The sequence below is a fragment of the Piliocolobus tephrosceles genome, chromosome 3 (genome assembly GCF_002776525.5).
Source record: "Piliocolobus tephrosceles isolate RC106 chromosome 3, ASM277652v3, whole genome shotgun sequence".
NCBI classification, from domain to species: Eukaryota; Metazoa; Chordata; class Mammalia; order Primates; family Cercopithecidae; genus Piliocolobus; species Piliocolobus tephrosceles.
The window spans coordinates 119004319-119020586 of record NC_045436.1 but is presented as its reverse complement, the minus strand read 5'-3'; the positions used below and the strand labels follow the sequence as shown (position 1 = coordinate 119020586).

General features: G+C 40.8%; 1 protein-coding gene across 2 annotated transcripts in view; it reads left to right on the top strand.

Annotated features, from left to right (window-relative positions):
- AMBN (ameloblastin) overlaps positions 1 to 4429 on the top strand; it is a 15028-nt gene extending 10599 nt beyond the window's left edge. The window contains exons 8-13 of one of the 2 annotated variants that reach the window (XM_026446917.1): positions 18 to 56; positions 191 to 229; positions 478 to 537; positions 637 to 681; positions 1085 to 1129; positions 3326 to 4429. In XM_026446917.1, coding sequence (XP_026302702.1) covers positions 18 to 56; positions 191 to 229; positions 478 to 537; positions 637 to 681; positions 1085 to 1129; positions 3326 to 3871 — 774 coding nt within the window. In that variant the 3' untranslated portion in view covers positions 3872 to 4429. The remainder of the gene's footprint in view (positions 1 to 17; positions 57 to 190; positions 230 to 477; positions 538 to 636; positions 682 to 1084; positions 1130 to 3325) is intronic. The other variant, XM_026446916.2, reaches the window with a different exon arrangement.
- Positions 4430 to 16268: the final 11839 nt, after the last annotated feature.

Sequence of the window (16268 nt, the reverse complement as noted above, 5' to 3'; positions counted from 1 at the left end):
ATTTACCTATAATATAGCACCCAAGAATGGATTTTGCTGATCCACAAGGTCCATCAGTAAGTACAGATCTCAATGAGACACTTCTATTTTTTATTTTTATTTTATTTGTTCACTTTGTCTATCTTTTATTTGCTTTTACCTATTTTGTTCATTTTTTGACTGATAATTTTAATATTTATCTGTAATATAGCTCCCAGGATTGGATTTTCCTGATCCACAGGGTCCATCAGTAAGTACAGATCTCAATGAGACACTTTGTGGTAAAAACTGTCTCTACATTTCAAAAAAGAAGAGCGAATTTTTTCATTGTCCCATTAATCCATGAATATGAAGTATAATGGGTTCCTTTGTTTTCTTAAATATTAAATACTTATTTCTATACTAATCCATCTAAAAATGTGTTTCATATAACTCAAAAATTACTGTAATGGGGATTTGCCTATGTGAATTACTTATTCTGCTTTCCACCATTTAAAGATTTTCCAAATAGCCCGTTTGATTTCTCGGGGACCAATGCCACAAAATAAACAATCTTCAGTAAGTTTTTTTTTTTAATACCACATCTCTGTTTGCAATTTACTTAAAAGTTTTTCCATTGGAAAATGCATTTTGTGATAATGATTGTATTTTATTTAGCTTTATCCAGGAATGTTTTACATGCCTTTTGGAGCAAATCAATTGGTAAGTCCATATTCTATAAAAAGTATTGTTTTTAATTAAATTTTATCTTAAGAGCTAAAATTATAAAATCTAGGTCTCACACAAGAGATTCCAAATAAACATTCTCTGAACGCCTACATTAGTAACTGAAATATTAAGGAGACAAGTTTCCTTTTTGAATAATCTTGGCTACACACACACACACACACACACGCACACAAGGGTATTAAAGAAAAAATAAATTTTAGATCTGAATTATCCAAGTTGACTACATTTATTCCATAATGACTCACCTCTCCACTTTACCTCTGTACACAGCATTAATATTAAGGTTTAAGTGAAAACTAAATAACTTTTAACTTTGTCTTGAGTAGATAAGAAGGTAGCTGGTTTGTACTTTGATGCAATATTTCTTTTTGAACAGAATGCCCCTACCAGACTTGGCATCATGAGTTCAGAAGAAATGGCAGTGAGTAATGTCTTCTAACTCTTCTTAAAATAGTGGCCAGGGAAGAACAGTAACTTATGAGTGGCTGCAAGAGACGTCTGCCATGAATGTCACCAAATGAGCATGGGACTCAGAATTTTTCACTCCAAAAACTAAGCTTAAGTCTGAAGCAGTGTCCCAAGATTTCATCATGTCTCCTATGTAATCTTTCATTTCTGGGTGATAACTATTCTTGAGCATAGAGTTTTGCCCATTGCTTGTAGATGAACAGAGGAGAAACCTCCACTTGAAAGGCCGTCATTGAACTATAAACACTTCAAACCAAAAAGATACATGTGGTTCATACAGAGTTCTTGTTCTTTCTCGGACCATTTGGCCCCTCAAAACATCAAATTCAACAGCATTACAAGTAATTCAGCTCTCAAAATTGAAAGATCAAAAAGCAAAAGAAAACCAAGTTTAAAATGTGATTATTTTAATGTCAACGTGCATTGTCAATGAGCATATACTAGTATTATGTTATCATTATCCATGCAAGTTTAAGATTTGAGATCAATAAAGTCATACAACTCTTTTCCTAAGAAATGTTTTATCTGTTACATCTGTTAGAGCACAAGGCAAGACAAACAAAAGCTATATTGAATTACCAAATCATTGTCAACTACAGATTCTTTCGAGTTAACAAACACACATATTATCTGTGAAAGAAAAATTACATATCAGTATTTTTGTGTGCCTTCCATATGCCACACACATAGAAAAATACTATAAACAAAACAAGGTAAGATTCTTGTTTTCAGCTGGGCTCTGTGGCTCACGCCTATAATCCCAGCACTTTGGGAGGCCAAGGCAGGTGGATCACCTGAGATCAGGAGTTTGAGACCAGCCTGGCCAACATGGTAAAACCCCGTCTCCACTAAAAATAGAAAAATCAGCCAGGTTTAGGGGCGCAAGCCTATAGTCACAGCTACTCAGGAGGCTGAGGCAGGAGAGTCACTCGAACCTGGGAAGCAGAAGTTTCAATGAGCCAAGATCACGCTGCTGCACTCCAGCCTAGGCAACTTACAGTCTAATGAATGGAAAAGATAGGTAAAAGGGCAGATATCTAATGTCAAAATCATGGGATAAAAGCAATAACAGTTTTATTAGAGAGAAAGAGTCAGAGAGGAAGAGCAGTTAGCCCAGTCCAGGGATTCATAGTATCATCCCTGGAGGAGATGATGTGAAAGCTGAGAAAGAATGAAGAGTCAGGAGAAAGGAGAAGGAAAGAGTATTGTATCTATGTAACACCAATACAAGTGACTGGAAGTTCAAAATTCAAGTAAGTGTTAATTGCCATCATATAATATTAATTATTTCTATTCTGCCTCATTCCCAAAAGATTTTGCAGAGCTTATGAAAAACACACAATAAATATAACCAAAAAATTGAAGGTAGGATATAAAATGAGTCATAATTACAAGAAAATCAGAATACAGATATGCAAGTCACACAGTCCTGCTCAATTGCTATAAACAGCCTAAGATTTTGGACCCCATATTTCTGGCAGCAAAGGTAGAAAAAGAAACATGGTCAGTTCTGGAATTCTCTTTGTCCACAGGAAGAAAATATTTTAGTTACTCCATGGAAGCCAAATTTTTTTCTTAAACTTTGTGCTTTAAAAAAATTTAAGTCTTAGCTGGGTGCAGTGTCTCGCCCCTGTAATCCCAGCTACTAGGGAAGCTGCGGCAGGAAGATCTCTTGAGCCTAGGAGTTCTAGACCAGTAGCCTGGGCCATATAATGAGGCCCCTAAAAGAAAAAAAAAAAAAAGTACATGGAACTTCATTTGGGGGACACTGAAAAATGCCATTGACAAGATTCTCCCTCAACACATGCGGTTATGAGTTTCAGTTCTTACTTGTTTTGTGATGGTAGTACTCATTTCAACTACTCGTTTTCTTAAAATTAAATTCAAACTCACTTTGCCTCAAGTCTTGCTTCTGCCCTGTTATCTCCCTTTTTGGAGATCACGCCAAGATCTACCCAGATAAGTGCAGAATCCTCTTCATTATGTTTCAAAGCCAGTTTAGTGAGAAATGAGCTTACACAAAGCTATCAGCCAACTTCCTATCCTCTACCAGTTTTTTAGAGATCCTTGGTGAATGTGACCAGGTATAGTTGCATGGTATAGTTAATAGCATTGATAATGGCATCTTTAACGAATGTCTTTTTTCCAGGGCGGGAGAGGAGACCCAATGGCCTATGGAGCCATATTTCCAGGATTTGGAGGCATGAGGTCCAGCTTGGGGGGAATGCCCCACAAGCCAGCTATGGGTGGTGACTTCACTCTGGAATTTGACTCCCCATTGGCTGCTACCAAAGGCCCTGAGAAGGGAGAAGGAGGTGCACAAGGCTCCCCTATGCCGGAGGCCAACCCAGACAATCCAGAAGACCCAGCTTTCCTTCCAGAGCTAGAACCTGTTGCCCATGCAGGGCTCCTTGCTCTCCCTAAGGATGATGTTCCCAGCCTGCCAAGGAGCCCTTCAGGGAAGATGAAGGGACTTCCCAGCGTCACCCCAGCAGCTGCTGACCCACTGATGACCCCTGAATTAGCTGATGTTTATAGGACCTACGATGCTGACATGACCACATCCGTGGATTTCCAGGACGAAGTAACCACGGATACCACAATGGCCCCAAACTCTCTGCAAACATCCATGCCAGGAAACAGAGCCCAGGAGCCCGAGATGATGTATGATGCGTGGCATTTCCAAGAGCCCTGACAGCTCTAAGATATTAGCTACTTTCTGTATGCACAAGCTTCCCAGCTTTGTCCCCACAGTGTACCTTTTTGCTAAAACACTTATTACCCTTCTGCAGCAAAGGCATTAAAAGCGCTAAGCATATATTAATAAATACAAGTGGCTAGAAATAGTGTAGGTCCCCTTCTTGCTTTCAATATCTTGTTGAAATAAAATCTGTCAATTGTCTCTGTGATTTAGAAACACTATTAATAACATCAGAGCAAGGGTTTACGGGTCTCAGCATTTGATCATCACTTTTTCTTAGCTGTCTTAAGCATTACAGAATTTCTCTTACTAGCATGACACTACTATATTCAGGAAATGTGGCAGTGCTTTTTTCTCTAAGCAAAGGCAAATATCCTCATAATTCTAAGCTAATTCATTTAAACTTTATTAAATGGGGATTGGTGGAAAACTCCTGACTGATATTACTGGGTTTGGTATAATTGAATTTAAAATTCTCATTTATAGAGTGTTTTATTTAATCTAGTATAAAAAATCTAGCCTATTTTAAATAAAGAATTTTTCTCACTGAAATTTTCAGGAATTGTATGCTTATTATTTATATATATTTAAATGGTTCAAGAAAAGCATACTCATCCTATACCTTTGCTACTCTTTAACTCATTGTATTCAATTCATTCATTCTTTCATCAGAACTTTACTGAATATTCATGTCCTGGGTGCAGTGCAAGGTATCAGAGATACAGTCCCTTCCTTCAAAGCTTACGATGAACATGACTGACAAGTAGACAATCACCATAACAAAACCCTAGACCAAGCTCAATTACTTTACATATATTATCCCGCAACAATACTGTAAAATAGATACACTCAACCCCACAGCACACGTGAAAAGTGCTATGAAAAGGCCAAGCACAGGGTGCCCCTGGAGCCACAGAGAAGAGGTACCTAACCCAGCCTGAGGGGCATCGGAGGGTCTAGGAGGAATCAGACAAATTGTCTCAGAACAGTTTCTAGAAACGGTTTCAAGAGTGAGAGGTCTCACTCTCCAAGAGGAAGAAACAGAAAAAGAGCCATATGGGTGTCATGTGAGACTTAGCTCATTCCTGTGAAATATAATGTGGGAAAGGGGGATGCAGAAAATGACCTTTGCTTGTCACCAGGGCTAGGTGTGTATCGAGCAGAGCTATACACCTAAATTAAAGGGCTCCCAGCCCAGATTTGGTCACTCCTACAAAGTAGCTCCTACCCCCTTCTCTTCATCTTCTCCTAAGTGGCTCAACCCAGGTCTTCGACTCCATGACACTCAGACTACTCTCCATCCATTGATGGAGATTCTGTAGATGTAACCCAGGAAAAAGAGCCCTGAGATGCCCCCCAACCTGGGGTACTTCAGGAGCCTTACCAGGAGCATGTAGCTGCCACCTATTGCCTCCCTCTCTTCAGGCAGGGTTCTGCTCATCCTCACTCCATTGACTGCAGCTGAAAGAGAGATACAGAAGAAAAATTTCAGTTTGCCTCCCCAAGTGTCCCTGGCAAAGGTGCAAGGGTAGAATGACCTCCATAGTAGCCAGCAGATACCCACTGAGATCTATCTTAGCATCGCAGTTTCCTAAACAGCTGTATGGTACAATACATACAAACAGATCTGAGTTCAAATTTCGGTATCACGTCTTATTATCCATGAGACTTTAGATGTGAAACTTAATCTCTCTGCGCCTGTGTTTTCATTTCTATAATGGGGCTATGACCTAGCATGGAGAGTTGTTATGAGAATGAAATGAGATAAAGCTCACAGATGAAATTGCTGAATCATAACAGTTTCTTTCCTTTCCAACTGATCCTTTTGGTAAAGAGATTTAAGCAAAACAGCAGCAGCAACAGTGGAAGAATGGAATTGTTCCCATTATCTGATGAGTTTGTGTTTTTCCATTAACACTCCAACCATTGCCCTGCTTGTCCTTCTTTGTAATTCAGAGCATGCTTTTGTGAGACACACATGCCGGTTTCCCCCGGTGAGTCTTGCTGTAGCAGGGGCTCGAAGTTAGTCTCTCTTACTGACCATCTGGACACTTAACAATGGTAATAGCAGCTGGGCGTGGTGGCTCACGCCTGCAATCCCACTCTTTGGGAGGCCAAGGGGGGCGGATCACCTGAGGTCAGGAATTTGAGACCAGCCTGACCAATATGATGAAACCCCGGCTCTACTAAAAATACAAAAATTAGCCAGGAGTGGTGGCATGCCCCTATAATCCCAGCTACTCGGGAGATTGAGACAGGAGTGTCGCTTGAACCCAGGAGGCAGAGGTTGCAGTGAGCCAAGATCGCGCCATTGCACTGCAGCCTGGGCAACAAGAGCAAAACTCCATCTCAAAAAATAATAATAATAATGGCAATAGCCAGGTCAACTTTGCAGTGGAGACAACATGTTGTTGAGTCCTTGAATAACATCTATCCCCACCACCATTGTCACTTCAAATACTGGACCATTGGGCAAACACCAAGGTGGCCAGGGAAAGAGGCTAAATGTCACTCTCAGAAGAAGCCATATTGATTATTGAGAATTTCCTCTACTTTGGTTTTCTTCTACCAGGCATTTACATGAGAAAAAAAAAGTCTTCATACTATGTCCCATTCTAAGACTATCCAGATAACCTGTCTTCTAGACCCTCCTTATCACCAATCTTTCAGTTTTATTATTTCCAAGTCCCTGACCAGGTGACCCATCTGGTACCAACCCTGAGTCAGTGTAGATCTGTATCACAGGCCATCATCTCCTTCCATACAAAATAGACAACCAGAAATTCCATTTAAAGTTCTCCTCATTGAGTGGGGTTGTAGTATATTGATTGTCTACTTTCTTCCAATGCCAGAATACCATACAGAAATCCATGAGCCAGGCATATACTCATCAAGAGGAAGTACATGGAAGTTGAAACCACTTACTGGTACAATCTAACTAAGCCCTCCAGACCTGCTGGAGCCTGATATCATGTATATTTCCATCTAAAATAAAACGTTGTTACGTTCCATTTTATGGTTCAGTTGATCATATATCACACAGTTCAAGATGGGCAACTCAAATAACATAATCGTTTGGCATCCCATAGTCAGGCACATTGTGTCTACTGGAATCCAGTAGCAAGGCAAAAACTACTTTTCACAAAGAAATCCCTAAGGTTCTGTGCTGTTATTCTCCTATCAGGGATTGCCACGAGTCTCATACAGCTGCAGATACTTCCAACACATTTGAGTCTTCTGGGTCATAATGCCCAAGTGACAAGGATGGACCCCTTTCATGCTCTGTCTACTCAAAATGTCCAGCCTTCTGAGTTATACAATATGTGGTATACTTTACCTTCAAAACACAAAGAAGTCCAACAAGAATTGTGCTTCTTTCTCTTTGTAAGGTGGTACAAGATGCAATAACTTGCAAACAACTTTAGTTATCCCAATATGCCTTATGCTACTAGACCTCTAGAAATGTTATTATCACTATGAATGTTTTGGTGTTTATTTTCTACCCTCTGGCTTGCTACCTCATGTTAATCAAATCCTGTTGCATTGTATCTTCAATGTACTGGATGAACATGGTGTTCTATGGAATATAAAGATGATCCAGGACCCTCAGGACTGTTAGGATAGATTGCAAGAGAGTTGACATAGTCCTAGGGCAAGAGAGTATAAATTTACATTATTCCTGTTTTTTAAAAGCAAATTACTTCTGATGTTTCTTACTGATTAGAACAGAAAGAAACAGCTACCAGATCAATAGCTATATACCAGGTGCCATGGGCTATGCTGATTTGCTCCAATAAAGTTATCACGTCTGGAAATACATTTGCATCATCACCTGATTAAGTTTGCAACAATCCACTGTAATTCCTCACGACCCATTTAGCTTTTCCACCAATCAGACAGGTGAGTTAAATGGGGAGGTGGTAGGACACCTTTTCTATATCTTCCAATTTTTCTATGGTAATGCTAATCTCTGCAATTCTCTCTACAAGTCTTGCTATCTTGTTGGGAGTGAAGAAGAAGGTATAGAGTTCCAGGGACTTCCTTACACTTGGCTCTTCCTACTATAGCTTTCATTCCATTGGTATAAGAATCATTGTGGGATTATTACATGTATATCTATTCCTGGGCTGGATGTGGTGGCTCACACCTGTAATCCCAGCACTTTGAGAGGCTGAGGCAGGCAGGTTGCTTAAGCCCAGGAGTTAGAGCCCAGCCTGGGCAACATAGTGAAACCCTTTCTCTGCAACAAAATACAAAAATTAGCCAGGCATGGTGATGCCTATCTGTGGTCTCAGCTACTTGGGAGGCTGGGGCAGGAGGATAATTTGAGCCCAGGATGTGGAGGTTGCAGTGAGCTGGGATCACGCCATTGCACTCCAGCTTGGGTGACAGAGTGAGACCACTCTGTCAGGTGCAGTGGCTTACACCTGTAATCCCAGCACTTGGGGAGACTAAGGCGGGTGGATCACTTGAGGTAAGGAGTTTGAGACCAGTTTGGCCAACATAGTGAAACCCATCTCTACTAAAAATACAAAAATTAGTTGGGCTTGATGGCACGTGCTTTTAATCTGAGCTACTCAGGAGGCTGAGGCAAGAGAATTGCCTGAACCCAGGAAGTGGAGGTTGCAGTGAGCCGAGATCACATCACTGCACTCCAGCCTGGGTGACAGAGTGAGACTCCATCTCAAAAAAAAAAAGAAATCTATCTCTCATCTTACTTCTATAAGCTTTAACAAGTAAACTATGAAGGCTTTTAAGGTTCAGAACCACTTCCTAAAAACCCCCCAGAAAGTCTGGGTATTTCCCTTCCCCCACCCCACCTTACACATTCTCCCTACTTAATTGCTTCAGGTCCCTCTGGTAGTGGCTTAGGGAAACTGTCATGGCATACAATTTGGCCACGTTTCAGGTTCCTTCCTCATAGGAACCTGATGTCCCCTCAGTTGAGGGGCTTTAGGTCTGGAAACCAGGTAAGAAACTATAAATCCCACCACAGTGATTTGAGTTAGGCTCAGTGAACATAGAATTTTTTTTTTTTTTTTTTTTTTTGTCTTTTTGTGTCAAGCAGCACCTTTGTGTCAAGCGGAAAGTGGACAATCAATGTAGGATAGGATGTCCATCTATTTTTTCCTATAGACCTGTGATCAAGTAGCCATCACACAGAGCCCTATTGGTCAAAACATGCTGCTTAGCATTCCATCCTGTGGCTTATTGGTCATTGCATCCTTGTCTCTGAAAGATAAGCACCACCCTCTGGCCTCTGTCTACTATTTCAGGCTCCTATTTTTCCCATTGAAATTCAGAAGCAGCATCCCTCATTGTCATATCTAGCCCACAGAGAAAAACTACAGTCTTCATTTCTTAATGCCTTAGTGAAGAAAGTGTTGTCTGGGCTCTTCTGAGTAGAAAAAGGTAAAGAGTGAATCTAGAGGGTTAAGTGCAATACAGTCAGCCCTCCATATCCGGGGGTTTTTCATCTGTGGATTCAACCAACTGCAAGTGAAAAATGTCATTGGACCTACAATGAACACGTACAGACTGTTTTTCTTGTCGTTATTCTCTAAACAATACAGTGCTACAACTATTCACAGAGCATTTACATTGTGTTATTACAAGAAATCTAGAGTTGACTTAAAGTATTTGGGAGTACGTACATGGGATATATGCAAATACTATTTCATTTTATATAAAGGACTTGAGCATCCTCAGATTTTGGTATCCTCAGAGGGGTCCTGGAACCAATCCCCCACAGATACCAAGGTATGACTGTACATCTATTATGCCAATGTGTCAGGTGTGGCACACCTACCACTGGTGTAAAGACAATAATCTTTATGTAGTAAATTAATAACCTTTTTAAAATTTACATCATGTAATGCTGGTTTTCCATTTATAGATGCATAAAACAGATTTCAAATAGTTTTTTTTTAAGTGATGAGATGTAAGAAAAAATATTAAGTAAATAGAAGAGGTTGTGCCGGGCGCGGTGGCTCAAGCCTGTAATCCCAGCACTTTGGGAGGCCGAGACGGGCGGATCACGAGGTCAGGAGATCGAGACCATCCTGGCTAACACGGTGAAACCCCGTCTCTACGAAAAATACAAAAACTAGCCGGGCGAGGTGGCGGGCGCCTGTAGTCCCAGCTACTCCGGAGGCTGAGGCAGGAGAATGGCGTAAACCCGGGAGGCAGAGCTTGCAGTGAGCTGAGATCCGGCCACTGCACTCCAGTCCGGGCGACAGAGCGAGACTCCGCCTCAAAAAAAAAAAAAAAAAAAAAAAAAAAGAAGAGGTTGTGATTGGATATGGCAATAATCATAAAGACAGTCCATAAATGACTATGTACCTGAATGAACTTTGGGAAAACATTGATTGATTTAATTCAACCTCCTCATTTATGGGTGAGGAGACTAAAAGTCCAGAAGAGTAATGTCTTTTTTGAAGTTTTGGCTGCTATTGGAGACGGAAGAACCCAAGTCTCTGGATTTTCCATTTGTCACTCATCCACACAGATCCTCCACGGCACTGAACTATTCTTTTGAGAACCTAATGAAAGCTGTGAGTTATTATTCCCAAAAATGTAAATGGAAACAACACGTAAAATTCTGCCTACAATGTCAGTGATTACTCAGATGGCCTAAAGTTCATTCATGGACCTAAAGTTAACAACCCCTCATCTAATCATTTAAATACCCACCAGTGTGGAGTGTTATACAAAATGAAGCAAATATTTAAACTGACCCAGGCTGTGTCTGAATTTTTCTAGAACTCAATAACCTTGTCTTTGGGCAAATGAGTCTCAAACACATAAAAGCTTTGAGCTTCTAAGTGTGTTTCTCTTCCTTCCAAAACTGCTCAGTACTAAAAATGTTGACTTCTTAGACAGTATGTGGCTACTAGTCAAGTGACATCAACAGACAGACTGCTGCATTTCACAGAGAGAAAGACCAAACCAGAAGTTTAGATGATTTATTTCTTCCATAAACATTAGAGACTGGGGGTAAAGTAGAAACAGCAGTAACCACACTTCACAGAAGCCAGACATTAGAAACACACATTCCCAGCTTTGAGGAATGATTATTATAAAGCTGTTTGTCATAATAACTTTTGCTGATGCGTTCAGCTGTCTCCCTTTCATCTTTCATCTTTCCCCTGGGTTCAGCAGCTTTCCACCTGGAGACCCGCCTAACAACCGGTTTGATAATTACTTAAAGATAAGCTCTAGCGAGCACAGAGAAGGAAATGACTGTGGGTTTTTGGGAGTGGATGTGGATTTGCATTCTAATTTATTCACAAACTAGAAACGTATGGGTGTTATTTAAAGATGTGTTTTGGAAAAACTGACACAAAAAAGATCAACCCTGAAGTTATATGTCTAGCACCCTTTGGATATCATTTCAATGTGACTGTCTAGGGCTGTGCTCCCTCCAAGAAGCAAGGACGACAGTTTCCCAGAAGACAGAAGCTTCAGCACTTCCATGGGTGGCTGCTGTTACTCCTCCTCCTCAGGAAACCTCCTCCTCAGGAAAAATGAAAGAAAGAAATCCTGATAGAGACTATCTCACTGCCTTGGATCTCTAGGGCTTTCTTTCATATCCACCCAATGCCCAACTATGCCAAGTCAGCTACTTTCAAGCCAAGTTTATGAAATGTAACTTTCCCTTTTAACAGCAGATTCTAGAAGACGTAGCTTTTGCTTCCATTTGGCAGTTTTGGAATTGTCAGTGCCAAGTGTATATATTGTTGTGATAGATCCCATCCTGGTTCTAAGAGTTGTTACCTATCCCAGTTTCCCAGAGGATACATTTGTTCAGTAACGATTGACGTGAACACACGTACCACGCACTGTTCCAAGCATCAGGAAAACAGTAAAAAAAATCAGATCTAGTGTTCTGTGTCCGGTCATAATCAGCCCTATAAAGAAACTAAAGTGAATGAAGTAAGAGAGGGAGAAGGGATGTTGGGAGGGTCAAGGAAAGCGCTCTGGGGAAGTGACATTTGAATGCAAAGATTTCGAAACTGAGAAGTTGAGAACTGCCAAACACACACATTAAAAAATAAAAAAAACTGCGTGCTGAATAAACTAAATAACTTACTCGTTTGCTCAGAGGGGAATATGCGACCCATAATTAGAAGAAAGCCTGATGCCTCCCTGACTGAAACATTTCCAGTCCGGTATTCCGTAGTGCTTTCTGCCACATTCTGAAGCACCTTCCTAGTCATGGTGTTAAACAGGTGGGGGTGTCAGTTCAGAGCCAGGGTCAATGAAATAAAAATAAACCAAAATTAATTAATTAATTAAACAGGTGGGTGGGGGAAACATGTAAATTAATGTAAATTAACCTGCACTCCATGCCTGGTTTCATTAGAACTTGAAAAGTGCCAAACAGCAATATAGGATGGCAGTTTAAATCCCAATTCTGCCCTTTCTTCCTTGTGACCCTGTTACTTAATCTCTCTGTGCCACAGCTTCTTTATCTGGAAACAACAAGACAAAAAAAAATAATAACCCCAGCACTCGGGGTTAAGAGAAGTAATAAAATTCAACATGTAAAACTTACAACAGTGACTCACACATTTTAAGAGCTCAGTAAATACTAGGCATTGTTGTGCTTTTTAGGCTACTGATGTATATAACATCAGCTGTCATTATAATTATTAAAAAATTAATTATTTGTGTAATATTTGTTTAAAATCTGCCTTCCTGCTAGCCTATAAGCTCTGTGATGGCAGGGATGACATTTGTCTTATTTCAGTGTCTCTAGACCCCAGAACAGTGCCTGACACAGAATATGAGCTAATAAATATTTACTAAATCAGTTAATGAACTAAAAATGGTTAATTTCCATAGTCATGGAAAAGAAAGCAAAGATGATGAAAATTTTGCCTATGAAAACCTCCAACGCGCACTGACTTAATGAGGCTTTAATCTAGAATTTAGTGCTTGTTGTCATAAGAGAGGGCTTTACGTAAGCAGTAGCCTAACTTTACTTTGTATAACCAGTAAATGCTCTCCTTCTACTGATTGTCCATAATCACTTATCATAAGAACCAAAGTTAGTTAAGTTGTTGTGATTGATCTTCATTCATTCAGCTAACACATTTTGGGTACCCACCAGGCCCTGGCACCGTAGGGCACTGTACTAGCCACTAGAGACAAACCATAATGATGAGGAAACCTAGACACTGTGGTAAATGTTACCACCAGAAAAAGGACACGCAGAGGAGAGAAAAGTTGACTCTGCTGGGAAAGAAGGGGGAAGTTTCACAAGAGGAGCGGATTTTTGAGCTAGTTCATAAAAAATATAGGGGAGTATTCCAAGTGGAAGAAGTAAAGAGGGAATTCTAGACTCAATAAACCACAAATGCCGACGGACAAATATGTAGAAAGATTCAGAGAATTTGGAGAGGGGAAACAGAACACTATGACAAGAGTATCAGCGTATCAGGGAAAAATATGTGGTGTTGTTTTGAGGAAAACAGGAGGAGGCCGATGGTGACTTGCATGCCAAGCTAAGAAGGTTGCATTTTGTTCTATAGCTCCCAGGGAACCACCAAGGGTGTTACAGGATTACTATTGGTTTGGGGAAAATTAATCCTGATGGTACATGGAGGACTGGAGGGTGTACTTGGATGAGCCACAGCTAGAGTTATGAATCCAGTTAGGGCTGTCTCTATCCTCTGTGTCTTTGTTCTTGTCTCTGTCTTCTCTACCTCCCTGACTCTGTGTGTGTGTGTGTTTGTGTGTGTGTCACACTCTTATTCTCACTATCTCATTCTCCTTCTCTCTCTCTCTCTCTTTCTCTCTGTCTCTCTCTCTGCTTCTCCCTCTATTATCACCTAGTGTACTGAGTCTCGAACATAGAATGTGATATTTCTTAGGAATTTCTCAAAACAAGGTATCATGTGGTGAAATGAACAATAAATTGAAAGTCAATATCCCCACTAACCCTAATCAGTGATGCATACCCTAGAGAAATTAATCTCTCTAGACCTTCACTTCCTTATCTACACAATAAAAGGGCTGAGTTACCAGGTTTTATTTAATTCCACAAATATTTACTGAGCACCTACTGTGCTCTAGGTGCTAGGGATACTGTAGTGAACAAAATAGACAAAACTCCCTGCCTTTATGGAGCTTATGCTGCAGTGGAAAAAGACAGACAACAAAATTTAAGCTAGGAAAATATGTGTTAATTGATGGTGAGTGCAATGGAGAAAAATAAAGTAGGAAAAGAGATTTAAAAAGACGATGAAGCTATAATTTTCATGAGGTAAGCCCTCGCTGAAAAGGTAAATTTGAGTGGAGGAGGCAAGGTAATGAGCCATACAGATTTTGAGAAAAAGTATTCCAGACAAAGGGCACAGCCAGTGCAAGCGTCTTGAAGCAGTTGCATGCCTGGTATGATCCAAAGTAACAAGGCCCGTGTGGCTGTAGCGTGGAGAGTAGTAGGAGCTGGACATCAGAGAGGTGAGATCAGATTCCACAGGGTCTTGTGGGTACTGCAAGGACTGGCTCTAACACAGGCTGAGACAAGGAGCCACCAGAGAAGAGTCATGATCTGACTTATGTTTTCAGAATATCACTGGCTGGGGATTTGAGAATAAACTGAAGAGAGGCAAGAAGCAGAGGAACCAGGAAGGTGGTAAGATTGAACTACAATGCATGGAGATGTGCAAAACGAGCTGATCTTGAAGGCAGAGCTAACAGGATTGCCCAGGAATGACAGAAGAAAGAAGTCAAGGATGGCCTCGAGGTTTGAAGTCTGTGGAACTGAAAGGACAGACACGGCTCTTTAGATACCCTTACATTTTCTTCTGACTCTGAGATTCTACAATTTGGGGAAGCTTTTTCTCTTTCTTTTTGGTGGAATCCTCCACTCATTTAGATACTAGTTCTTAAAAAAAGAAATGTAGCTGGGCTCAGTGGCTCACGCCTGTAATCCCAGTACTTTGGGAGGCTGAGATAGGTGGATCACTTGAGGTCAAGAGTTCAAGACCAGTCTGTGCACCATGGTGAAACCCTGTCTCTACTAGAAATACAAAAATTAGCCAGGCTTGGTGGTGTGTGCCTGTAATCCCAGCTACTTAGTAGACTGAGGTGGGAGAATTGCTTGAACCTGGGAGGCAGAGATTGCACGGAGTCGAGATAAAAGAAAAAAAACTAAAAGTATATGTTACCTCTTTTAAATATTTTTCTCTCCTCAGATAGCTTTACAATAAGGGAAAAATCTATGACAAAAACCTTAAGAAAAACCACTGAAATCTGTTCCAGTTATCTTTTGAATACTAAATTGTGTTCCATTCCCACATTTCTTGTGGATAAGGCAGTTATCGAATTTTTGGTGAGCTCAGAATGGTCCCATCACCAGAGAAGGCAGATGAACTGAGAGGGGCCCAAGCCCAGAAACAGGGAAACTGTCAGCTCGCTGCAGCACTCTATGGTCAAGCAATGATCCTTGTGCTGGTGCTTGCCTAGCCCTGTGCTGAAGGTATTGTATAACAAGTGGAAAACAGAGACAGACAGATTTTGGTACAAATCCATGCTCCATAGATCCTAAGCCCACGTTTGTTACGTCATCACCCTGAGCCTCAGTTTCCACATGTGTTAAATATCTATTATGAGGAAAAAGACAACATATCTGAAGTATGAAACCTTGGAGTCTAAGGATACATTCGTCTAACATCCTGAGAGGGACCTTATGAGGTCCACTCCCTGTGAATGGATTAACTAAGGTGATTACTAGTGGCTCGTATAATTTGGCTCTGTGTCCCCACCCAATTCTCATCTTGAATTGTACTCCCACAATTCCCATGTATTGTGGAAGGGACCTGGTGGGAGATAATTGAATCACGGGGGCGGTTTCCCCCATACTGTTCTGGTGGTAGTGAATAAGTCTCACCACGTCTGATGGTTTTACCAGAGGTTTTTGCTTTTGCGTCTTCCTTATTCTCTATTTGCCTCTTGCCATCCATGAAAGGCGAGACTTGCTCCTCCTTGCCTTCCGCCATGATTGTGAGGCTTCCCCAGCCTCATGGAACTGTAAGTCCAATTAAACCTCTTTCTTTTGTAAATTGCCCAGTCTTACGTATGTCTTTATCAGCAGCATGAAAATGGAATAATACAGTGGCGAAAGGACCCACACGATGCGAAAGCCATAAACCGAGGGCCGCTCCCAATATAAATGGGCCTGTTTAAGAAGAGGGGCTTGAAATGTATGCATTGTTTGAATGTAGATGTGTCAGTATAGGTGCTAACAGTTCTGGAAAAAATGATTAGATGATGTCTGGTAAGAGATGATGCAATTAACTCAACAAGCTTCAACTTACTCAATTATCTAGTCTGCTGTAACTATTTATTTAAAAGTTGATTCATCTGGCCCAGCATGCACTTC